The sequence below is a fragment of the Colias philodice genome, chromosome 25, assembly GCF_061535455.1.
Source record: "Colias philodice isolate Cphi_HAF_F1 chromosome 25, ilColPhil1 Martin Lab GWU primary, whole genome shotgun sequence".
Lineage (NCBI taxonomy): Eukaryota > Metazoa > Arthropoda > Insecta > Lepidoptera > Pieridae > Colias > Colias philodice.
This window is the reverse complement of record NC_143110.1, coordinates 2,919,109-2,945,463: the sequence shown is the minus strand read 5'-3', so window position 1 is coordinate 2,945,463 and position 26,355 is coordinate 2,919,109. Positions and strand designations below refer to the sequence as shown.

Below are 26,355 nucleotides of genomic sequence, written 5' to 3'. Positions count from 1 at the left end.
TCACCCGTTGGTCTCGAGCGGCGTGCTCGGCGGGGTCTCCTCGTCGTCCGTGTCCTCGCGGTGCTTCTTCCTGTGCCGCAGCATGCTGTGCTTCAATGTGAAGCGGCGCCGGCACAGGTCGCAGGCGAACGGCCGCTCGCCGGAGTGCGTGCGCATGTGGCGGCGGAGGTCTTCCGCGGACCAGAAGCGTCTGACGCAGAAGGCGCAGACCACCTTGGGTGGGAGACGTAATTGTAAGATTATTATGGCAATGTGTAAAAGGGTGTATGGCATGAACATATTGCTGTTCCACTGAATGTTACGAAATGGAATTAAATGAAATTAACTTATTAACTAACAAATGAAGTAATTTCACAAATAGATAAAGTTAAAGTATGTAACTAAACAGCTTATAAAAGATAGTGGATAAACAATTTATATAACCTTTTTAACAAACGTATATTTATCTGCTGTGTTATATGCAGTTGGTTTAAAAAATAAAAATAAAATATTCAAATTACAACATTTCGCCGAATCTATATTTGTATCTTTTTGCATATTTATCACGTGTTTAATTATTTTTTTATTCATTAATTAAAATAGACGTATGAATCTCGTAATGAAATACGTTAAGTTTTTGTAAATTAATTTTAAAAATTAATTTCTAAGCACTCACTTTTTTGAAGAGTTCAAGAACATAACAATTCAAAAATTTGCATAAACATTTAAGAGAAAATTGATTACCGATGCTACCTACCTTTCTATTAGCATGATCCGGGAATTTTCCTCTTTCGTCATCATCAGCGCTTTCGCTTCTATCACTGGCTGCATCCAGAGCCCCCTTGCTGACTAACTGTTCATATTCAGCAGAATGCGCTGCTGCCAAGTGCGCTAAAGCTCCACTACGATCGCCGAACGACTGTTCACATAAGTGGCACTTGAAGACCAGACCATTTTCACTGTCTTCGGTAGTGTCAGACGGGGAAGGAGGTTGAGAATCTCCATGGCGAGAGGACATGTGTTTCTTTAATGTATCCAAAGAGGAAAAGGTACTGGCTGGACAAGAGGCACATTTGAAAGGTCGTTCAGGCACTGAACGCGCGTCAACAGCTGGTAGAGCATCTGCGATTGGCTCCGCAAGTATTGCTTTGGCTGATCCGCCGTGCTTCCGTAACAAGTGACGGTCGCAGTTGGATTTCGTGGTGAATAGTAAAGGACAGTGGGGACATTTGAAAGGTTTCTGGCCGGTGTGGGTGAGCACGTGCCGTCGGAGGGAGGAGGACCAGGGGAATTTACGGTGGCAGTAAGGACAGGAGACACGGTTCGGTGCGAGGCTGTATGCGGACTTCTTTTTTGGTGGTTGGTTGGTGTCGGATTCGGATCTGAAAGAAATAAATGTGGTAAATAGATTGCAAAAGTTACGTCTTGTGATACTTCAGTTTAAAATGTTTTATTGAAATGTAGTTATTATTTTTTACTTTTTGTATGAAGTAAATATACTTACTTATTTTCGTCACTTCCGGAGACATTTCCTTCGCTGGTAGAAGCCACAAGGCCCTCCTCGTCTTCCTCTTCATCACTACGTGTCGGTACCACGGGCACTGCGGCGTCCTGACTCAATGGAATTGGGTCAGTACCCGTTTCTGTTTTCTCGTTATTAATAGGAACTGGCTTGTTTATAAGATTTCCAGCTATTTTAAGATCGAAATCCTTATTCATTTCTTGTTGACGGGTTGCCATTAAAATTTCCGCGGCAGCTCTATGCGCGGCTGTATGTTCGTCAGATTTTTCATCAGGTTCTTCGTCAATTACTAAGGCATCGTCTTCATCTTCTTCATTATCGGCGACTTCATCAGAGTCTCGTCTAACGGGAGACCGGTCGAGTTGCGTCGGCCGTTCAAGGTGTCGAGCTAACAAGGCATATTTCACTCGATCTGCTAAATTTTCAGATCCAGGGTACGGTGGGGGCGCTCTTGGCGCTGGTCTCCTCACACTCCAATGTTGAGGATGTTGTTGCTTAACATGCCGCTCCATGTTTGAACGCAAAGTGAAGCGAGCTGAGCATTGCGAACATGAAAAAGGGCGCTCAGTACGATATCTTCTTTGTTTTTGTTTTGGCATCAGCACACCATTCTTTATGACCATTTTCACGGAATCGTTCTGTGGTACAATGTTGTTAGTTATCGGATGCGGAGATTCAGAGTGCGGTGGAGGTGTCGGTGACGTGGCTACTTGCAAAGGTTTCTGTTCTTCTTCTTCTGGTTCTTGCTTTGGTTGAGGTTCAGGTTCAGTCGTTACTAGTCTTCCGCCAGACATGCTTAAGCCACGGATAATTTCTTTTTGAATACGCTGTTTTATTTCGGCGAGCTCTTGCGAATCAGTTGGATGGGGAAAGAAAGAAGATTGTAGAAAGTAAGGATTTATAGGGAAAGATGGTGGTATAGGTAGACCAGGTAGCCCTGGTACTGCACCAGCATATAATTGAGAAAGTTGGGTGGCATAATATGCAGGGTCTAGTTTAGGAAGTGAAGTTTCAAATAGTCTTTGCTGGGCAAGTAAGAACCTTGTCTTTTCGAATGCTGCAGCGGTAGCAGCTGCTGTAGCTGTAGTATCGAAGGGTGGACGTGTTTGCACTTTTGGCTCATCATCATCCGTATCACGCTTCTTTTTACTGAGGTCAAGAACGTCGCAACTATTGTTATCACTCGTACTGAGGTCCACTGGAGCCTCTTCATTGTACGGCTCCGGTTGAATATCGTTTGTTTTAAACGTGATATCAGGTGTCCTGAATTCAGGTATTTGTGTCAACTGTCCGATGCCTTTCACTTTAATTCTCGGCATTGTTTGTTCGGATTCTCTCGGAGTCAAAGTGGGCGTTTCTGGTAGAGCTTTAACCAATGCAGTAACTGGATGTCTGTCAGTTATATACGTAGGAGAATAATGAGTTAAGGGCGTGTCGCGACCCGAATCATTTCGTCTCTCAAGATCTGGTGTATGGAATGCTAATGATCTCTTAACTTCGTCTCGCGCGAGTTTAGAGTTAACTTCATCGTTATTTGGGTCCTCTGAAGGGTGATATATAATAGATCGTTTAACATCTTCACGCGTCACTTTAGCATGACGATTTCTTAAATGTCGTTCACAATTTGCTTTGGTTGTAAAAGCATAGTTGCAAACAGCACATTCGTATGGTCTGTCTCCATTATGTGTACGCATGTGGCGAACTAAGGCTGCTTTATCAAGAGATGCATGTGGACACATATTACACTGGTAGGGGCCGGGGCCTGTTCCACTTAGATGTACTCGATTATGTCCCTTTAAAGCTCGGAGGTTCGGAAATTTAGCCGGGCAAAGTCGACATGGGAATTCTCCGCGCAATTTCATACGTCTAAACTCAGCTGCGAAATTATCTTGCGTTTCTTCCTGTTCTCTATCTTTGCCTATAGTATCCGGTGGGGTTAGTACGGCACTTTCTAAAGCAACTCTCGTACCCGTTAATCTTTCTAGAAGACTACCAGCAGAAGTGACATTTAAGATTGACTGAATGTCCGCTAGGTCTCTCGCAGCGTCGATGTGTCTTATTCCATTACCTAAATGTGCCTCATCGAACTTGGGAGTGAACCTTTCCATTGGAGGTGTTAAAGTTCCAGGAATTCCAAACGATCTATTTCGCAAATCTAATTTAGCGAAAAAGTCTTCTCTGCGATCGCGTTCTGGACTTGGTACTCTAGTTGAACCACAAGTTTTTCTATGGATCTCCAACACTTGTAAACAGGGAAAGTCTCTCGTGCAAAATTCACACCTATAGAGCTGATCATTGATAGGCATTTGGTTGCGATCGCCCATGTTTCTGGGGATATCTGCGAATTTTTTATTCGAAAAATCTGAGAATGTGTAGTCTTCATAGTTAGTTTTTGTTTCATCACCGTGTGCCGTGAATCGGTGGATATCAAAAGCATTGAGGGAGTCAAATCGTTGAAAACATTTTGGACACTCAAACCGCGCGGTTCTCTTGTCCAAGGGGATGGGTGAAGGTGAGGTAGATGCTGCCCGCTTTCTCGCCCGTCGACAATCTTCTTCGTCGCTTCTGTCCGAGCGATTATCGCTGTCTATGCTGGTTGTTCTATTCGCTCGCGTTTCGATCTTCATTTCGTCGTTTTCCGCATCAACCTTCGCCTCACTGATGACTTCTGTTTTGATTTCTGCAACAACAAATGTACGTGTCAATCGATGTCGAATGTTTGAATAACGCGGGTCGCTTTCATTTTCCTATTCCAAGAAAAGTTCACAATAGATGAGTCAGTCAGTTGTACGAATGTAGTTTTATTAGAATAACATAAAGAGATGTCGAGTTTATTGTTGAACGGGAAGTTCCTGTTATCGCTAATAGATTACTGAAGTTAATCGTGATAAAAGCCGCGTTCGTGTATTTGTACAATCTGCTAAAAATTCGATATAATATGCTATAAGGTTTAAAATCGCGACACTTTAAGGACACCAGTCACCTTAGCCACAGAAGTCCTGTATATGAATCAGACGTATGCCATTGTTTCAAATACGGTATTCGTAAGGCACTTCTTGAAAACCAAAGAGCGTTAGATAAGGATGTTGAGCCATAAGCGTACAATTTGATATTTGAGATAATTATTCAATACGTTCCTTTCAACACGGTAAGAAGGATGAATCATTATTTTATTTGTACGATTAAGATCTCTAATGATCTTAGAGTTACTTATTATACGTATATAAGAATTTAGCACCTCAAAGTGAACTCGTTACGCAAGGTAAACAGCAGATAAATAAACAGTAAGGCGCGGTAGACAGTACACAACACATCGCTCGTTGGTTGGTCGGAAGGAAAATCAATACTGACAACGGGCTATACCTACCTACCTACCTAGTACTATAGCACTCGACACTATGCTTTGTGATGTAAAGATTAGTTCGCGGAATAGACTTCAAAGGTTTCACGATAAATTGAGTAGGTTTTAATGTGGTTTGGTGAGGTTGTATAATGGTCTGACGGTGTTTGTTTCTATAGATATTTTCGAAGATATGGACGATTATTGTTTATCAATTTTCCTTTATGTACATGGATATTTGTTCATAGATTTTTATTCTGAAGGTATTCTGATGACTGAGTAAGGTTTTCGTGGAAAACGTTCCTATAGTCATTAATTTTTAGAATCGAGAATACTTACATTGATGTAAAAAGGATATTAAGGCTTGAAAAAATTGTCGCAACAGAACAAAATTACACATTCTGGAATGTTAAATAATAATCTAATCGTGCCATTGTCAATTCATTATTATCCATGAATCATTAGATACCTATTTATAGATTATGTTTCGGAGAAAACCTTAATCTTCAATATAATAAAATTTAATCGCCATGTCGGCCGGCTCGATCGATTCGGCTATTGTTTTAAGTTTTGTTGAGGCACAAGGATTCTTGGGGAAAGAAAACACGGAAAAAGGGCCATAGGGCAGATTAACGTCTGCCTAGGCAGCTAGCGTGTTATTAATACTTATTGTTTCTCCAATAATGTTTCTTTAAAAACACAATACAAAGACTAATTTGGTGAAAATCTTTCATAAATTTGTACTTACAGATAAGATTATAATAATCGGTAATTTATCATGATGACATTATTTACAATACACAGGTTAGTCACATTTAATTTAGTACAATATAATTGTCTATGGAAGGTTTTGTGTTTTATCAAAATGGGTTCAAGCGTTCTTGAGATTAGATGAAACAGATATGAAATTAGGATTACTTAATTGTGTATAATAAAGAGGTAATTGATTATTATCAGTTTATTGTATATCTATATTTTATTGATGATTTTGTTTTCAATATAATAAAGAATAAACAATATATTATTGTTGGTTATTAACAGAAAATTGATAATTAAATATATAATTTACCGTAAACGTAAAGTAGCTTTTCACAATATAAGGTGCATTGGGGTAATTCCGGCCACGGGGTAAATATACGTATATATGTTAAATTAAAACGTAACTATCGATAGATTAAGCAAATATGTATCTATGCTAATAATATCAAACCTATATAATATATATTCATGCCCTTCCTTCGCGATACGATAAAGCGATGCTCTAATAGTGGTATTCACAATTTTCTGAAATTACCCCTCATCCGAAATTCCCCCAATGCGCTATAATTCGGTAAGTGTTGGGTTTCTTGCTATGACTTATGACCTCAAATGTATTTGTAGGTATTACATTTATGACTCATATGTACGTCATGACCTATGTGTAAGGTTTAGGGCTAAGTGAAAATCTAGGTTTTATGTATGGCCTCATCTTTTTATCACCTACCTGGAGATATTATGATATTTTTCTTAGAAAGAAAGAACTTTACAAGTTTCATAAATATTTATATAAGTATCGAAAAGTGGGTGTTTATAACCGTGCCTAACCCGTAAGTGTTATCTCATATAATATGTAACTTGGAAAAATTATTATGCTCCATTTTTATAGAATGCTGGGTGTTAGTCGTTAGATGTCGTCAATTCAAGAACGTCATCAATTTGTGCTTACCAATTGGTGAGTAATTAGATCGCTTAAACATACGTATACGAACATATATGGATATTTAAGTTTTCCTCAAAAACTCCATTCAGTCTGAATTTAATGTTATTTACCGCAAGTTTTTAATTACGATATAGCTGTCATTATGTCTCAAGTTACATTAAATCAATCAAGATAAGTTGGTAAATAAGTTCTCTGTAATGCTTATATTTTAATCGCCTCAAATATATATACCTACAATTCATTTTCATCTATACTTAATATTATAAAAGAGTTTGTTTGAACGCGGTACTCTCAGGAACTACTGGTCCGATTTGAAAAATTCTTTCGGTGTTAGATAGCCCATTTATCGAGGAAGGCTATAAGCCATAAGGATATATATAATCACGCTAACACCAACAGGAGCGAACAGCGGGGCACAGCTAGTTCAAAATAACATCCATTTCCTAGCTATCCCCCAAGAAATCAGTTGCTGCCGCGCCGTGACTACGTACCAGACAGACATACACATTATAGCATTGATTAACTATTTCACCTAATATCTATAATACCTATAATGTAACACGACACCACCAACCGGATGTTTTTATCTATATAAAGAGCGGTGTAAATGGATGCCGTTTTTCGAGCTTGCGTTTTCAATTGTGAATGAGATGCCGATTTTATTATTTACAATACATTTCATTCAATTATATTTTGTTTCAAATCAATGACATTTTGATAGGTAATATTTATTGTGCATTGAGTGTTTGTTTATTTGAATTAATATTAAAATAGGTCAAACATACCTACGTACAGGAAATATATTTTTATGAAATACGATAAATCAATCAAATACAATTAATGGTAGTAACAGGCAGATAGGTATAAATGATGCGTTTTGAATTATTATTACAATGCTACTAAAAGTTCTGTTTTTTAATACTATTGTTTTATTTAAAGACAAGTCACGGACTGAAACTAACTTGTGCTAGTAGATACATAAATGTTCATTATGTTAAAAAATTAGGATTTTCTCTTGATGTAATTCACCTAAATATTTTAATTCGCTGAAGTAAATAATAAGGTATTACAAGAATTGTCGAACAAATGTACCGTATCATATTTTCATTGAAATAATCACTACACACAATCTTATTAAGTAATATGAGCGGTGGTATGGCAAGGCCTCCTGTTACACCGAACTGTAATACGTTAATTATAAAAGTGCCTTACGCAAAATGGTTATTCGATTCTTTCACTAAATGCTGTGTAACATTAGCTAATATTGAGTAAAATGAACTTTTTAAAGTTATTTTTAATAGTGATTACATACACTTATTCATTCAAGATGACAGTTTTTTAAATATACTGTAAATAAGTACAAAATAAATACAAAATAGAATATGTTTAAATTAGCTGAAATTTGTTAAATGAGAATAAGTCTTGTCTACAAAGCTTTATCAAATACAAAAGCACTATATATGCTAAACATTGACTGTGTAAAACAAGTTTTGTGATAATGCGGAAACCTAAAGTATCTATAACAGGTTTTCCAAATAAAGAGGAATTATATTATCTTACATTCAGAGTTCGTTTAAAAGTTAAATGTTTTGTGTCTTATAAAATTGCAAGATGTTTTCAGATTATGATTAATACAAAATATCGAAATGAATCTAATATTAAAAAAAATATATTTAGGTATACTTAATTGGTATATACCTAGTACCTACTATTGAACGTTTTACAATTCATCATGTTATTTTCACAGAATATTAAACATAATCACAAGGGTGTAATTTAAATGTTCTAAATTAGTCCCTTGTCGTAATTATTAATTAACATTATGAAAAATCGTGTAATACGGTGTGATAGGCGGACACCTTTACGCAACGTAAGTCCCTACAGAGAAATTGCGCATTTGTCGTAAACATGTTGAAATTCATTCGATTCCAGGAAACTTTATATGCATTTTTGGGAAACATTGACATTAACATCAGCAAGTATGAATTTAGAGGTTTATTTGAAGAAACAACAATGTTGTATAGAAATACCAGCAACTAACGACTTTTATAATAAAAAAAAGTTTAATTTTTCAAATCGAAAATATTTAATAATTTGTGCTGATTAAGTCAATCAATGAAAAATTTAAAAAGTAAACTTTAAGATTATCGAATATACATAGGTAATATGTATTTTTAAAAACTGACCGCAATTCATATCATTTTATAAAACACCTGAACGTAAAAAAATTAACAACATAAATTACGAACCTTCGAGAATAATTTCTAAATTCAAATCTCGATATCAAAAATCGGGTTCATTCAAGTTCATATAGAGAAAAGGTGTCACATAGATGCGCGCGCTCGTGACTTCCTCGTTCCCGCTTATACGGAATTTAAATCGACCTATCACCATCCCAGTCCTGTGGTGTAATAGTGCATTTACATACTCGTGCGAACAGCGAGCCGAATAACGAACGAGCGAATGAACAAATGTGCTCTGTGTGTCTTGAGATTCAAGTGAGCAAAGGAGTGTGTAGTCGCGTCAACATTCGTACACGAATGTTTCGAGGCGAATGTGTAAATGCACCGTAAGCTTCCATACATAACGGTGTCCACAATATTTGATTGATATGGTCGGGACGTCGCCGGACCGTTTGGTTATGCTCCAATGAACGGTACAGAATTATAGTGAGACTGTCACCATTTCGCTATTGACAATTATCTTTGCGACAGGGTTTCGGCTGGCTGTGTGCAAATTGCCGGGTTTCGACATGGATTTTGTTTGAATGCTATTTGGTGTTACTTAAGCTGTTTTGGGAAAGTTTTTAATGTATACTCGTATCGCTCTTGACCTGAAACAACTTTTATAAGGGATAATTTCAATCTGTACTCTGTAGTTTATACTCAAGCTCTTAGCTGTATATACTTACTAAATTTTCAAGTTATATTGAATTTATTATATGTATTGGTATTTGGTATATTAAGAAAATGCGCTAACGTAGGAGTAATATGTAGCGTAGCAAAATAACTCGTGAAACCTTTACTTGCTTTCAACGCGGTATCGAATTTCATAAGTACGTGCTATTTCAAAGAAAAATAAAGGTCATTAACCTATTTTTTTATGTATCAAATATAAAGTAATAATATTCGATTGAATTTCTGAAGGCTCTTTCTTAGTGTCCTTATTTCTGATGTAGTCTATATTTATCTACTATTTAGCGATCATCTCCAGAAAAACCCCAATTAATTTGATAAGTCTCTTAGCTACTTTATAACATATCTATACTAATATTATAAAGCTGAAGAGTTTGTTTGTTTGTTTGAACGCGCTAATCTCGGGAACTACTGGTCCGATTTGAAAAATTCTTTCGGTGTTAGATAGCCCATTTATCGAGGAAGGCTATGGGCTATATATCATCACGCTACGACCAACAGGAGTGGAGCCACGGGGGTGAAACCACGCGGAGCAGCTAGTTTTACATAAATATTTCATAAAGTATAAGCTTATTATATAAATACACTCATAACTTGAATAGTATTTAATAATCTGTACTAGAGAAACTCAGACGGTCAAACATCTAGATGGTCATGGCGCAACATCGCTCCATCTTGGTGTTAACGAATGCAAGTCAGGGGCGCTCCTTCCGCGACAATTTAACGGTCATATCGCTGGTTATTTATACATTGCTGTATATTGTGGGTTATTGGGACAAATGGTGCAACTGGTGGGTAATGGAAACTGCAATGTACTTAGAACAAGATTTGAAAGTATTTGTGATTTGGTAACGTTTGTGATGGTGTCTTTATTAAAAAGCACTTCCTAAATTGAGGAGGTAAAGAAGCAAAAATGTTATCCGTTTCTTTTTTTATGACATCAGGATGCAAAAGAGTAGACGCACTGCCAAGCAAGTTGCGTCCCCCCTAGATGCTTCTAACCGAGGTTATGGGTGTTGCCTACCAGAAAACTGTTTAGAGATCGCATATCCCAATAAGAAATATAGCTTCACCTCGTTATCTTATAAGGATCTAAGCAAGAATATCGAATTACGGCTAAAAACACTGCCCTAAATACTTTTTCAACGCCACAGAAATCAGTATTCGCATTCAGGCACATTGACAATATTTCATCTGTGCTATGAATATAATCTGTGGCCGAATCGAACGGCGCTTTCTCCGAACGGAAAGGCGTACCAATTAGGAGTCGGGAGGGGCGTGAAGATGTGAATAAATTGAATATTAATTCGCGCAGTGCCCGAGAGATGGCGGTAACAGGACTGAGGACGTGACGACGCGCACCGCACATACCAACCGAGCACCTGTCTCTTGTATAACTTTTTTCTTTGTCAGATTGACGTTCCAAATTCAAAAGTAGGCGCGTTCTTGTAACAGATCATAAAGAAGTCCTTCTTTAGCGAGTGCATAGATAATAAATGATTCGGATACAAAGGTTTTTGAATGTAAGGTGAAGTGATAAATAATGTGTTAATTTTTTTTATCATAAAGCCTTTTATCTTATAATCAGTCACGACATAAATAACGATATTGTTTTACGTATTCGTTAGTTAAAGAAGAATGTAAAAAATTATACTAACATAATAGCTGCTTGAATATTCAATATGTATCTATTATAAAAGTTCGAAAGAATCAACAAATAGTAAATACATACGTAATTTGTCATGACGTCATTTATTTTGATTTTATCGACTATTTAAAAGTAATTTGTAATCTACATTGAATTAAGTGCCTCCCTTCCCTGACTTCGCGTCGTAAATTTTAAGCACGTCAATTTTCGATTCGTAGAATTTTCTAGATGTTGATTCCATCCCAATTGGATCGTAAAACAAAATAATCGTATTCCCAGTGTTTATAGAGGTAAACAACCTTTACATTAAGGTACTTGATACATGAATTACGTGACACCTTTCCTAATTATAAGCCCGTGGCTGTTACAAAAGTTCTGGTGCGCTTTCTAATATTTTTAATGCAACTCGATAAACAATACAATTTTTCTTACGCATGTAAATGTAAAGAGCATCTTCTAGTACTCACTACTAAGCTAGTTTAGTCATAGTTCTATTACAATAGATTCTGTAACAGACTTTAACCTTTATCTTTGGAAATACATAGCTATTAATAATGATTTCATGTCATCATTTTACGATTTCCAGAATTGAACTTTGTATTAGACACTAATCAGTTATAAAATTTATTACTTTGGAATGCATGATTTCAGTATTGAGTAGATATTATAACTCATAAACAGGATTTTTCTGTTATTGCAGTTTACTATAATGAAATAAGTACAATTAAAAAAAAACACGAAAAAATTAATGATTATTGTATCCTCGCCGACCCTTGATATGTACAAAGTTTCAGTTAAATCTGTCCGTTTAAATTGCCTCAAAATCAACTCTAAAGAAGTCGGTTACATACCGACAAACAAGTGACGCTGTGACTTGTGAGTGACGCTAATAAAAGCGTGATAAAAAGTACCAATGCAGAACCTTCCCTTGTTTTAGAGAACGTTAGCAAATGACTAACTTTGCTTAGTCTAATTTTACTTATCAATACCTGATTCAATAGTATGTTTGTCACTATCTTATCCGCCAGGATGTTGTCTCATCTCGGTATGGTCCAATTGACCAAAGTTGTCCAATACAAACACACATTGAGGTTATCTGAACGCCTAATCGGTGACGTTAAGACATTTGAAAGGTTTTAAATGTTAGTCATTGTTGGACTGAAGAAATGTTTTCTTTTGTTTTGTGTATTGAACTAAGTGTGGCTATTGCTACTATAGTTGCTATAAGGTTGTTAAAAGATACAATATAGTTTTTTCAATGAAATAATGTACTTAAAGATGAATGAATATTGGAAATTGGTGAAGTAGTTTTTGAGTTGTAGTATTAGAAATAATTAACCGACTTCAAAAAAAGGAGGAGGTTATCAATTCGGCCGGTATGTTTTTTTTTTTTTTTTTTTTTATGTATGTACACCGATTACTCCGTGGTTTCTGAACCGATTTACGTGATTCTTTTTTTGTTCGATGCGGGATGGTGTCGAATTGGTCCCATAAAAATTTTATTCGGATAGGCCCAGTAGTTTTTATTTTATGAGCATTTTTGTCTGTATTTGTAAATGTTGCAAGTGCAAGTTTGAAGTCGGTTGTTTTTAACGCAGTTATTTTAAGAAATAACGAACAATAACATTTTCCTCTTTGTACTAGTAATATTGGCTTAGAAAAATACGTTAAGTTGTAAAGATGGTTTGTTTATCAATGGCTGAATGGATGTAGAATCTAATCATATGTTTTTAATTATGTACTAATATGTTTGTGAAGCTGTAATTTAGAAATTTGAATATTATTATTAAAATTTGGCACAGAGAATAGAAATCTTATATATAAAATTCTCGTGTCACAATGTTAGTCTGCATACTCCTCCGAAACGGGTGGACCGATTCTCATGAAATTTTCTGTGCATATCGGGTAAGTCTGAGAATCGGCCAACATCTATTTTTCATATGTACCACGGGCGAAGCCGGGGCGGACCGCTAGAATATATATATAATCATAATGGACATTTTTATCTAGAAATGATCTTGCTACAATCTTATTTCCCCTATATTTGTAACTAGGTATATAGATACACAGATCCTATAAGCCTTCTTTGATGAATATCTTACTATCTTTCCAAATCGAACCAGTAGTTCCCGAGATTAGCGCAAACAAACTCTTCAGCTTTATAATATTAGTAAAGATACCTTTCTTTAATTTCGTCAAGCAATTAGTTTCTTTGTGGAACCTTCTAGTAATTTCGGTAAGATGTGCGTATACTTGTGTTCCAAGAACAAAAGAATCTTACAGTTTTATCTCTGGGATGTTGGTACAGGTGGATTATACGTCAATACAGCTAACGAGGTGATGTTTGTTTGGTTGTTGCGTTTGTTAGATAAATAGCATGTGGAATTGGTTAATGTATTTAGGTGTAGCTAAATAATACGTATATTATGTATTTATGATTAATAGATTATTAGATTTAATTATGTCGATAGGCAATAATATTGTTTTTGATATAAATAACAAGGAATTTTAAGCGCATAATCTAAGACGAAGAGTTTCTAAGACGATATGGAGATTCGAATTCGATTCGAGTTAGAAAACATTTTTTAATCGGAAATTTTAAGAACTTTGAAAGTGTTCATAGACACTAATGTGTATTTGTATAAAAAAAAAACCTATCTTTATCAAGACTTTTCTATACAATTCTCATCTATAGCTGTCTATCTAAGTGTAACTCAGACGTCTTAAGCTTATTAAAGTAAGAAATAATTAAAACAATTATGAACACTACCCGTATAGTGTATACGGCTTCTAAGTTCTTACATTCTTCTAGAATAACTTAAAAATATATTCCTACACCGTTATTTTGTATCCATTTTATATCAAACTAGCTGTGCCCCGAGATTTTACCCGCATTGCTTCGCTCCTGTTGGTCTTAGCGTGACATAGCCTTAGCCTTCCTCGATAAATGGGCTATCAAACACTGAAAGAATTTTTCATATCGTGCCAGTAGGTCCTGAGATTAGCGCGTTTAAACAAACAAACAAATTTTTTAGCTTTATAATATTAGTATAGATTTAATTTGCAAATACGCCGCGTTAAAAGCTAGGTTATAATAAACGTACGAATAGTATTTAGAAACATTTCGAAACAGATCCATAAAACTGGCCAAGGATTTTCTAGGTGTTCACAAATTCAACGTAGCGAAGAATAATAAAAATAAAATTGTTTACAATTAGGTACGTAAATACTTTCGTCAGAATAAAATATATCTTCGCTTTTTATACTGATTTATATTTAATTAGTTAACTTGAGTTAGTTGAGACGGTTAGCTTGTAATAAAAATATTAATTTTATATACTTTGTTCAAATAATATAATAAATATATTGATAGCGTATTTATGAGTTTAGATAATTATTGTGTTATTGGAAAACGATTTTCCGATTAGAAATCTTAAGAATTTTGAAGATTCATCATGACTGTGGAAAATTATGGGTAAGATTACAATTTGTGTTAGAAATGAGCTCCTATTCCTATGCGCTTATTGGAACTTCATTTACCATATGAAATATAACACCATTGTTATTGTTATTAACATTTTAATCTGGATATCGATGACTTATATAAAAACTGTATCAATATCTCTATTCCTTATTTCATAGAATGACTGTACTTTATACAATATTGAATCACAGATAAATAACACTATAACAATTATGCATGAATTGCCATTTTATTTTTAACCTGGACCGAAGTAATTAAAGATATGTTTAATCTGTGATAAGTGCGTGACTTGTAGAAAGGATAAATGGCAGTTTCCCGACGAAGGAAGGCTTCTAGAGAAGCGCTCCAATCTCCATCTTAGGCCATATTTCATCGTGACATTGTGGCCAAGAGGAGGATAGGGAAGCTATCGCACAATAAAAAAGCACGTGTGAGCCGAGCACACGTGTCAGAAGTGAAACTTCTTTGGCAAGATTCAAAGATACCAAAATCGTCGCATTATTTCACGACGTGACGCTATTACCATGACGCGACCTTGAAATTGAAATGCGCTTAGAAGTTTCACTTCTTCTCTTCTTCTTGCTGCTTGCAGCTTCTTCGCTTCTTGAAGAAGTCTAATTGAATAAATAAATGTTTCTCGAAGAAGTCTTCAAAAGTTAAATGTTATAAAATACCGCAGGTAGTTTGTTGGTGTCGGGTTTGGCGCATGCGCGCAATTAGTCGTCATGTTACCGCCGCGGAGATCGCACGCGTCGTTGAGATAATCTTAATTGCAGTATCGAGTTCGCATCCTGTTGTTGGAATGTTATTTTGATCTCAGTTGTGAGAGTATAGTTAGATGAAGCTTTTTCGACAGAATACATTGCCGCAGTAAAGGTACATTGAACTGCATTTATTTTTACAAATGCCTATAAAATGGTTACCTTTAGATTCGTACAATATAATATAAGAATTCACTGTGTTACTGAAAGGAATCGTATACCATAAAATATTATCATTTGTAGACTTATAATTGACTAGCTTCCGCCCACGACTTAACGTGCATCCCCGTTTTTCCCCGATCCCGCAAGAAATTCGGGAAATTCTTTTAGCGGATGCCTACGTCCAAACATCTACCTGCATGCCAAATTTCAGCCCGATACGTCCAGTGGTTTGGGCTGTGCGTTGATAGATACATATAAAGATAGATTAATTATTATTCATTCCAATCGGAACATCCATTTTTAAAAGAATTCATTCAGATCGCAAACGTTAGAAATAAGGTCTCAGCACAAAGGTGACTAAGCTATACTAAACTACACTTAATTAAGAAAATACTTCCACATAAATATTAAGTTTAAGTAACAACTAAGTTACAAGTTAACTTGAAACTTACGTTGTGACGCCGGAGGCTCCGCCGCGGAAGGCGCAGGCGCGTTAGCCGCACCCTGCATGACCCGGTGGGGACAACGCCTGTTAGATAAAATATCTATAAGTATTGAATATTCTATTGTTAGTGATTTCATAAAAAATGGAGTAAAAAAAAGGTTTTTCAACGGCATTGTTCAAAAAACGTTGAGTATAAAATTTGTGTAGTTCTTCAATTGTTATTGTAATCATGTATTGGATCATTATAATATATGTCTTGAGTCCTATTTCCATCCATTGGACAGACACTTTTTCAAATCAATTAAACAAATGAGATGAATAGGTAATCTCTTAGAGCAATTAAAAACTCATAATTGTCCAAGAATCTATATAAAACACAAACTATTGACGTAATATAAGTTGCTACTGTACTCCAATGCTTAATAACCAAAGGTGAGTATAAATTTGCATAAAAATAAAAATGTGTGTGTACACTGTACACACGTAAGAAGTGAAACTTCTTTATGACCTTATTTTTCAAAAAATAATTTACCTACTATATGCAACTTTACAGAAATACGTCGAATCACGCGTGGTGGGGATAAGAAAAAGATGGCGCGTTACGGAAAAATGTCACGCATGTCGAAAAAATGTTACACTAAATTTTTTTCCAACCCGATAAAAAAGTTTCACTTCAAAAATATTATGTTGTTACAATCAAACAAAATATGTATGACATTTAATATACTCGCCCTACTTTGAGAGGGAAGTAAAACACAAACATATACTTAACAGACATTATATAGCACAAAAGAATCGATTAGAACAAAGAAATGAGTCAGAAGCCCTCAGTTATCAGTATTTCCTATACATCGAGAAATGTGTAACTATCGTGACGCCATGATGGAAAATGTATAAGGCCGTTTCGCGCCAATTTTAGATTTTTTTTCTCAACATATTGCTTATTTATTTTTTGCTACAGCTAAATGCTATTTTCAGAAACTATTAAGATAAAAATGGTATAATTCATAGATTTTGAGTAATATATCATGAATATTAAGTACCTACCTAATCACCTAAGGCACAATTCCGTTATCAATACTGTATAGCAATTAATTACTAGCCCCGTGCCAACAAAGTTAATTAAAAAAGAAAAAATAAACCTAAAAACTGCTCACAGAAGCAAAAACTATGTGTAATCTATGTCACATAACCAAAAACACAAAAAAGTTTTCATTCAAAAAGAACAGAACATAATCAGCCAGTTCACCAAAAAGTTTTCATTCAAAAAAAGAAAAAAAAATTCGAACGCCGATGTGTCTATAATCTATGCCGTCGATGGTAAACGAATTCTGACGCGTCGCTTTGTCACCTGTGTTACAGACTGCACTTCAAGTGACCCATTATGGACAGACAATGCGTGCTAACAACCTGCGATGTACCGTATAAATAGATGAGGTATAGGGATTGTACTGTTTTTAGATTGCTCCTTTCTAAAGGAATGGATTAACCTGAGTTTTGGTGCTGTTTTGTCCATGGTCATTTTGAACTTCTATAATGTATATACCTACAGCAAACACATTTGACTAAATGGTTTGTATTTTATATACATACGTATAAATTTTGAAATGGGCTTACAAGTTACAATATTATGTATTTGTTACTTAACAATGTATTTTGAATTAAGCATGTCTTTTTGGGTTAGTTTTGTTATTTTTTTTTCCAATTTAAAACAAACTTTATCTTATTTCTTTTGTTTCCTGACGGAGAAGAAACTACTGGTTATTTTCAAGGATTTTTCAAACAGTCTTATTAGTTATTAGAATTAAAAAGTGTTATGCAAGAGTCCCCGAATATTTCTGAGTACGACCAATCTTCGACAGTATTTTCGAAACCGCATATGCACATATCTTGTATGAAATAAACATCAACTTGTCACAATACTCCGCTGTTTCCACAAAGACATGAAAATTCTCACAAAGCTTCAGTTTACGCCAACAAAGAAGCGGCCTCTTTGTACGAGACCGTGTAATATTATCTGAGATAAGCCGCCATGTAATAATATCTCGCTTTTAATTCGATAATTGTTAAATGCTAAATTGATGAAGTGGTTAAATAACACAATGAATACTTTCTTTGTTTCCATGAATTCTACTTATAAATGCGAAAGTTTAGGATGTATGTTTGTTACTCTTTGACGAAAAAACGAATGGACAGATTTAGAATTTAGATGAAACAGTTTATTCAGCAGAATAACACATGAACTTTATTGAAAAAAAAAAAAAAACTGCAGATGAAATCGCGCGGTACAGCTAGTATGATATTAAATTAAATAATGTTTATTAGCATCTTTTAGCTGCCTCGAAACATTGCTCTCTGTGATTGCTCTGTCTTCTAAATGAGGTGCATTTGCGAAGATATTTTTATACACTTTTTAAATTATTTTGATTTCGCATAACTATGTGAAGTTTCTTTTAGATTTGTGGAGTACAGGATAAATCTGAATGAGGCGCATTTGCAAAGATGTTTTCCTCTGTTATACCTAGTTATACCTTATAATTCCTATTTTGGATAAGTGAATCGATTTAGTGTGATCGATTTTCTTTAATAATTGATCACCTTAAAGATAATTTAACGATATGTATCATCGAATTTATATTTATTTATCTACTAGCTGTTTTAAAACTAAAAAGGGATACGATAAGTTCTTAAAATAAATAAATAGATAATTTATTATATCTAATCCGCACATATTATATGAAAGATAAAAACACTAATGACTAAAACTTTTATCAATTACGCTCAACCATTCCTTTCCTTCACTAGATATACAAACATGCATTAGATAATATAAAATACCGCTTTCATATCTTTGCCAAAAAAATTCCAAATGCCTCATATTTTATCTTATTCATAATCTCTTTCCAATATTATAAGAAACTACCTATTTACCCGCGGCTCCTCTCGCATTATTTTATTCTTTGCTAACCTCAGAATAATAAACAAATATGTTTTAATGGTCTGAAGCTTTACTATTTCCAAGTTAAAGGTAAGTACTTATTCTTATTGGACTGGATACTGTTAGAATTATCCAGGAAAATTTAATCAAATCAATTTTAATTAGTACACATTGGCACATTGCCCATTGGGCTGTTCTCTTGTACATATATTTGAGTGTTTCCTCCATGTACGTCTATGTTTAATATATCGCTGTTATTACTTTGCAGTTTTGTCGAACCTATATTTCATATTTGATACCTACATAATTTGTAACGCATAGGCAAGGCTAGTTAAATTATCCTACTTCAACCACAGGACGATCCTATAATTTCCCAAGTGTGTTTCATCCCAATACGTGCACTTTAGACTTTTAAGTCCAATTTCAAGAACCTAATATAAAATAATCTATAATAATGATTTTGTACAGTCACATCTACTAGATAGCAGGTGAAATCCTTGTCACTTATCTGATAAGCTTGAGGTAATTGATTTTGCTTGTATCTGTTTTCGATTTGAGACACTTGGTTTTGTATTTGGATAAGATTTATCTAAGGTAAATCAGTTATTTTAATCTATTAATGTTAGGTTTTATTTATCTAGATTCTAGAAGGTAACATAAATTACATATTATAAGGATGTTAGATGTGGGCCAAGATAACCACTTTGTGGAGCCCAGGAACATATAGAAGACGTCGCGGCAGGCCGAAGAAGAGATGGCGAGATGAACTTCACCAATTTAAAAATGACTGGTTCTCATTAGGACAAGACCGCGATTCGTGGAAGCGACTTGGAGAGGCCTTTGCTCAGCATTGGGACACGACAGGCTGATATAATAATAAAAAAAAAGGATGTTAGACGAGCTTCATCTATAAAATCTTTTAAAACTCTTTTATACAAGCACCTCTCCAATTTAGCATATCCTTCTATTTAATATTATGTATTTTATGTATACTATCTTCAGTTTTCACAGCCACCCGCGTAACATTTTCTTTTCTTCTTTATCTCTTACCTTTTGGGCAGTCTGGAAGAGATCGCTAGTAAGCGATAAGGCCGCCATAAGTACCTAACTACCGTATTAATCCATTTTGTATGATTGTAAATATTTTACTTGGTGTGGGGTTAAATTGATAAATAAATAAATAAATCGGAGCATTAAGTATCTCGCCTGTAGGCTTTGGACTATACCTTAAGGACAATACCTGAGGCTTTCGCGGCATCCGCTTTGGACAATACCTTTTTCTGGATGGATGGATTAATTTCACTAAATATAGGTAGGAAGATTCAAGATGCTGCTGCTATAAGCTTTCTTGAATTGATAAATGTTTAAATGATAAATATTATAATAAGTTATAAACAAAATCGTTAAAAGTATGGAAATGATTGATATGAAAACAGTTCTAACAAGAAAAACTATGTTTTATGTACCTACATTTATTCAAATATGTTTATGTACGTTTAAATTGAATATAATAAATAAGAACTTATTTCGAATATGCATTGAAATATCTTGCGAGTTATGCAAATGGCACAGACAATACTTGAACAGATAAAATAAAATATTTTCTTTTATTGCATTTGCATCGCGTATGAAGACATTAAATATTAATTACCTTTATCGGTAATTCCGTGACAAAGTCACTAATAACATCTGTATTGTGAGATATTGATGATCATTGCTTTCGCGTGATGTAATAATATTTAAAAATATATTTTTATTATCTTGTTTTTTTCTAAACCTTTCGATAAATTTTCAATTGTAACAGGTTCAATATTTATAGGTCTAGTGACTAGTAATTATTCATTATAGATATTTGTAGGTAATTTGTTTTTATACGAATAAATATAGAATACATAAATACGAATAATTTGTATAGATCATTGAGATAATATTAATATAGAGACGACACCGCATACATCACTTATGTTCCACTCAACATACGCCATGTGGCGTATGTTGAGCGGTTTTTTTTAATGGTTTTAAAGTGAAACGCATCAAATATGCCTTCGTGTGTGTTACGATATTGCACAAATTATACAAATAATACGGAAAAGTGCAAAGGAATAACTTTCATCGGTAAGTACCTAACTAGATAATAATTTTTAAAACTTAGTTAGAGCAAAAAAATGGCGCACAGATTTTGTTCGTGGTGTCTCCTCCATACGTAGTAATATTATCTCAATGGTATAGATGAATATTTTATTAAATGTATTGAACGTAACCGACACCGTTCAGTCGAGTTCTCTACTTTAATATCAAACAATATAATAAAAAATATCGAATAGGTATGCATTTTTTTAAATCTATAGATACTAAATATTATAAAGAGGAATAGTTTGTAATTATGTAATTATGTATCTAACTATGTATGTATTGTTTTCACGCATAAACCTCTTAACCGATTTTGATGAAATTTGGCACAGACAATCTTTAGACCCTGAGAAAGAACATAGGCTACCTTTTATTGCGAAATATGTACCAAGGCGAAGCCGGGGCGGACCGCTAGTTATATATAATTTAAGATTATTTAGTCCAGAAAAGGCGATCACTTGTCAGGCATAACAGCTTTGTACATGCGTGAAGTGTTTTCGTAACTCTGCCAATAGATGGCGTTACTAGGCCGTGAAGTTTGGATACCAGTTATCGTCTCATTAATATATTATTAATTCGTATTTTTTAACTGGCAATTAGTGATAAAAATGTCTGTGCTGTATCTTTGTTGAATAACCAGTGCTCGTTTACGAAATGTTTAAAAAATAATGAATTTGTAGTTTGTACATAGACAGCGTGAACGTCATTGTTAACGAAGACTGAAAAAAACCTTTCTTTTAACAGATAATGTGGAAGACTGATTATGTCTTTTTTTTCATCCTTAAATATTATTAAAAAAAAGACATAACCAGTCATTAAAGTATTGAATGCTTTAATTTTAAGTAAAGATGCTGTGATCAATAGACGATTAGGAGGGAAATAAATGATCTTAATTCATTTTAAATTTTAATGCTTTGATGATGCGTTTAATTAATTTAATACTTATCTACCTTATAAAATACTATATTTCCGCCCGGGGCTTCGCCCGCGTTTTAATACCCGCATAGTTCCCGTTCCCGTGGGATTTCCGGGATAAAACCTATCCTATGTGTTAATCCAAGTTACCCTCTATATGTGTGCTAAATTTCATTGTAATCGGTTCAGTAGTATTTTCGTGAAAGAGTAACAAACACACACACACACATCCTCACAAACTTTCGCATTTATAATATTAGTAGGATTTACTAAAGTGAGTAAACATCTAACTATATTATGTACTATTATAAAGCTGAAGAGTTTGTTTGTTTGTTTGAACGCGCTAACAGTAACATCTCAGTAACATTAGGTCCGATTTGAAAAATTATTTCAGGGATAGATAGCCCATTTATCGAGAAAAGCTATAGGCGTCATCACGTCAATCAACAGGAGCGGATCCACGCGTGTGAAACCGCGGGGCGCAGCTAGTCTTTACTATCGCTGTTCATTTGAACGTGTAATTTTTATTGAAACCAATTAAAAATTACATGAAAATTTACAAAAACATTTTTATATACGTAGGCACTTTTTGTGATCGTATATTATTCATGGGTTGAATGATCTAACCGTAGATATTATTACCTGTGTAATGTGTAAATGTTAACAGGATAGAAAAAAGGATATAGATTATTGAATAAAATATGATATCATATCTAACATAATGTACCATATCATTAAAGGTTATAGATAAGTACAATTCTAGAGAACAATGAAATATTTTGAGTGAGGGAGAGATTTTGCTTTGAAATTGATATTTTTGGTTTTATGGCATTCAAATGCAAAATTTTTCTATTCTTTATAAAAGGTTTGCTTTGTCAACATTCTTTTAATGATGAAGTAACCGTGAAATATAGTTTTTTGTATAATAATACCTCTTTTCTATATAATATATTATGGTTCAATTCTACTTCATAACCGAATTAAATAGGTACGTGTGTAAGCTATAATATTTTTATTCATTTTAGGTATATTTGACTTTATGATTAAATTATTTTTAAATGCCATAACTTTTTAAAATCTCTATATATTCTATTTTTAACTGTCTGGTTTAAATCTAACATTATCGAATACATAAATCAATATAATAGCATCCTATTCAAAAATATCTTCCACAGATTAGTTATCTACAATTTAGATCACAGATAAATAATAATAAAAGTTCGATTCCTTTGTCATTTATTAAATACCTATTTTACGTCGTAATTGAATAATTTGAAATTGAGAACAACAAGATTAGATAAAAATAGCTTCACCACTTGAGTTTGAGAACGCAATTACTAGATAATATTTGAGTGAACGTCTCAATTTAAGATCGGATTTTAAGATTGAGTTTTTATCTTGACGGTTATTGTATACCTACCTAGGTACTTTGGTAATTTGTTTTATCTTTTCAATTGGTTTCTTTGTTTAAAATTAGCTTTAGGTTAATATAATATTGTAGGTATTTGTGTTATTGGTATTGTTATTAATAGAAAAAGATAATAGAAAAAGGTAATAATAGAAAAAGCGGTGGTCCGCGTCGTCACAATTTTGATCTTATTACCTATCTACCTTTATAAGTTACTTTTTAAATGCAAGTTAAATTTATAATTTTATTAAGAACTTAGTTCCTATGTACCTACTTATTGAAAATGAATAAAAATAAATTGTTTTTTAATCTACGTGATATTCACCCAATTTTTGCATGAAATAATAAAATAGAAAAGAAAAGGTGCTAATTTCTTTATAATATTACGCATTTACCGTAACTTTTCATGATGAATACCTAATCAGTAATCATAGATAATAGGTAGGTAGGTATCTAACAATGAAAGTCATAGTTTTTATCAATATTTTTTGAAATATGTATACAGGGTGTCCCACTATTGGTATACTAAGCGCGAAGGGACTTGTAGTTTTGCATACACTGATCACATAAAAAATACTTAAAAAACAAAATTACATCAAAAAAATTTTGCTGTAATTTTGTTTCCATTTTGCTGGAAAATCCATGTTTTCTTCTCTAGCTTTGCGCAGCCGGCATATACCGCTTCGCTAATGTGAGAATTTTGTCTATGAAAACATAATCTTAAACGATAGGTCATGTGCTGGTAGCAAAGTTGGGCGGGTTGCTTGTTATGGTTGTACACATAGAGTTTTAAGAATTCATCTATTTGAAAAATAAATATGTTTGAATTTTTTTAAGTATTTTTTACGTACTCAGCATATGCAAAACTGTTACCTCCTTTGAGCTTAGTATACCAACAGTGGGACACCCTGTATATTTAACTAGCAAACCGGGCGAACTCCGTTTCGCCACCAGACTCAGAGACACCTTTTCTTTGCTATAAACCTCACGGAGCCCGAGACCTTTCCAACGAATGCAAAACCGTGGAAATCGGTTCGTGCGTTCTGGAGTTATAGCGTCAGGCGAAGGAAAACCCGACTTATTTTTATGGTAGTAGAGAGAAGATAAATATTCATACAATTTTTATACGATTTTTTTTAGATACCTACGGTTAATAAAAAGTAAAATCATTTTCGTTACACAATTTCATCCAATTGGTATCTTATAAGAAAGGCAATTATAAATTTTAATGAGAATAAAGAGTAAAAATATAATATCTCAATTCTCATTTACAATTAACATATTATCGGTATTACTAAAAATAGGTGCTTTTTTACTTTAATATGTAGGTAAGTTTTTTTAATTAAAAATGTAATGCGGAATTAAAAACCTGAGTAAAAAAATTTGTAACGTAAAAAGTCATAAAGCTCAAATATAAATAAAAAAGTAATTTCGTTTTTCGTTCACAAAAATAATATCGATCCCGTCGGGTTTTTACTTGTTCCGAATTAATATAAACAACTTTAATTTATATAGGTAAAACATGGATTTTTTTCATTTTATACTCTATTTAAAACTCACAGCACTGAATTAAAAAATAAATCAAACACAATATTTAACAAAACATTCAAAACATAGCTTTTTTCGTTCTGTCGAAATATAACGATAAACAATAAAAAAGCACACACCACTTTCGTATTTTTTCCTACACAAGGAGATCGATAAATTACTTTGTTTCATTTTTAATTCATCGAATTCTGCGACACGGCCTACTCGATTTAAATGTCTGAACCTAAAAACAAAACAGGGCGACGGTCGCACTAACGATAATTTGCATTGTAATCTAATCGGTTAGACTTACACTTACCCAATCGTGGATAATTTTTGCGCTATCAGCCGGTACTAGAAACTACTAAAGTCCAATTTCCAAGCTTCCAGTCTCTCACTTATCACGGTAACTTTTGAGCACAGATTTACAGTCTTACACTAATAAAAAGTTCTAAGGCACTTTTGGATATATTATCGCGTCGCGTTGCATGTGTGCATCTTCCGCGGGAACGACAACCTCGCGCGGCGAGATGTCGTCTCCTTGTGATGAGAGTACGCACTGTCGCTCTGCTCTCGGGGGAGCAAAAGATGGCCGCCGATTGGTCGAGACCGTCGACCGGGCGCGCGGGGCGAACGAGAGCGCGCATCTCGGGCAGGACGCGTGCGAGCGAGACGGATAGCGTCGTTCGTTTCGTCGTCCTGCTACAGATTGTCCGGCGGGCGAGCTCAGGTGGATCATTGTTTGAGAGCGCGAAATGATAATGTGGAGATGCCTTTACCGATGTCGTTCCGTTTTTATCGAACATTATTTAACATTATCTATGAGATAAATATGAAACAATATGGCGACGTGAACTCATTAAAAACAATATAATAATACAATAAATTTATTGTTATCAGATAAAGAATAGACAAGATTTAGAGATTAGGTATTTATTACTACAAGGAACTTAATTATCCACGCGAATTGTAGATGGCTGGTAAGTGGTAATTAGTAAGATGGTTAGCTTAAACGTTTTAACCGTTCGGATGAATGTTAAAGCATTAATTATTTCTAGTAAGCATTAACATTTCTGAATCACGCTTACCGTACACAGTATCATTTAGTCAATGGTGTTGGTTAATGAATGAGAGAAAGTTAATCAGTTGTTTTTCTCTGTTTAATTGCAAACAGACATGGACGATTGCAGATTGCTAATAATATGGATACACCTGTGTAGTATCTTAGAAAAAAATCATAAGTGTACTATGGCTAATAAATAATAATTATGATTAAAATGATCTTTGAGACGTACCTAAATGAATCTACCTAATTAACTAGTTGGTGATAAAAATATAAAAAAAAAACATATCTCATTAATGCGTTTGTTTAATAAAGACAAACATTTAGGTGATAGGGCTACCCTATTAGATACCTATAGCTCAGTAGTTGTAATATAAAATGCTATCATACTTCATACTTGCCCTATTTTAGTTGTTTGA

The 26,355-nt window shown here is 34.2% G+C and overlaps 1 protein-coding gene across 3 annotated transcripts in view; it reads right to left on the bottom strand.

Annotated features, from left to right (window-relative positions):
* The window catches only part of LOC149477246 (uncharacterized), a 28,047-nt gene extending 2,576 nt beyond the window's left edge, over positions 1-25,471 (bottom strand). Inside the window, exons 1-5 of one of the 3 annotated variants that reach the window (XM_089710768.1) lie at positions 25,193-25,471; positions 15,963-16,039; positions 1,484-4,181; positions 737-1,361; positions 5-213 (exon numbers count right to left, since the gene is read on the bottom strand). In XM_089710768.1, coding sequence (XP_089566894.1) covers positions 5-213; positions 737-1,361; positions 1,484-4,181; positions 15,963-16,020 — 3,590 coding nt within the window. In that variant the 5' untranslated portion in view covers positions 16,021-16,039; positions 25,193-25,471. Of the gene's footprint in view, positions 1-4; positions 214-736; positions 1,362-1,483; positions 4,182-15,962; positions 16,040-25,013; positions 25,152-25,192 lie in introns of those variants that run through there. The other 2 variants (XM_089710770.1, XM_089710771.1) reach the window with 2 other exon arrangements.
* Positions 25,472-26,355: the final 884 nt, after the last annotated feature.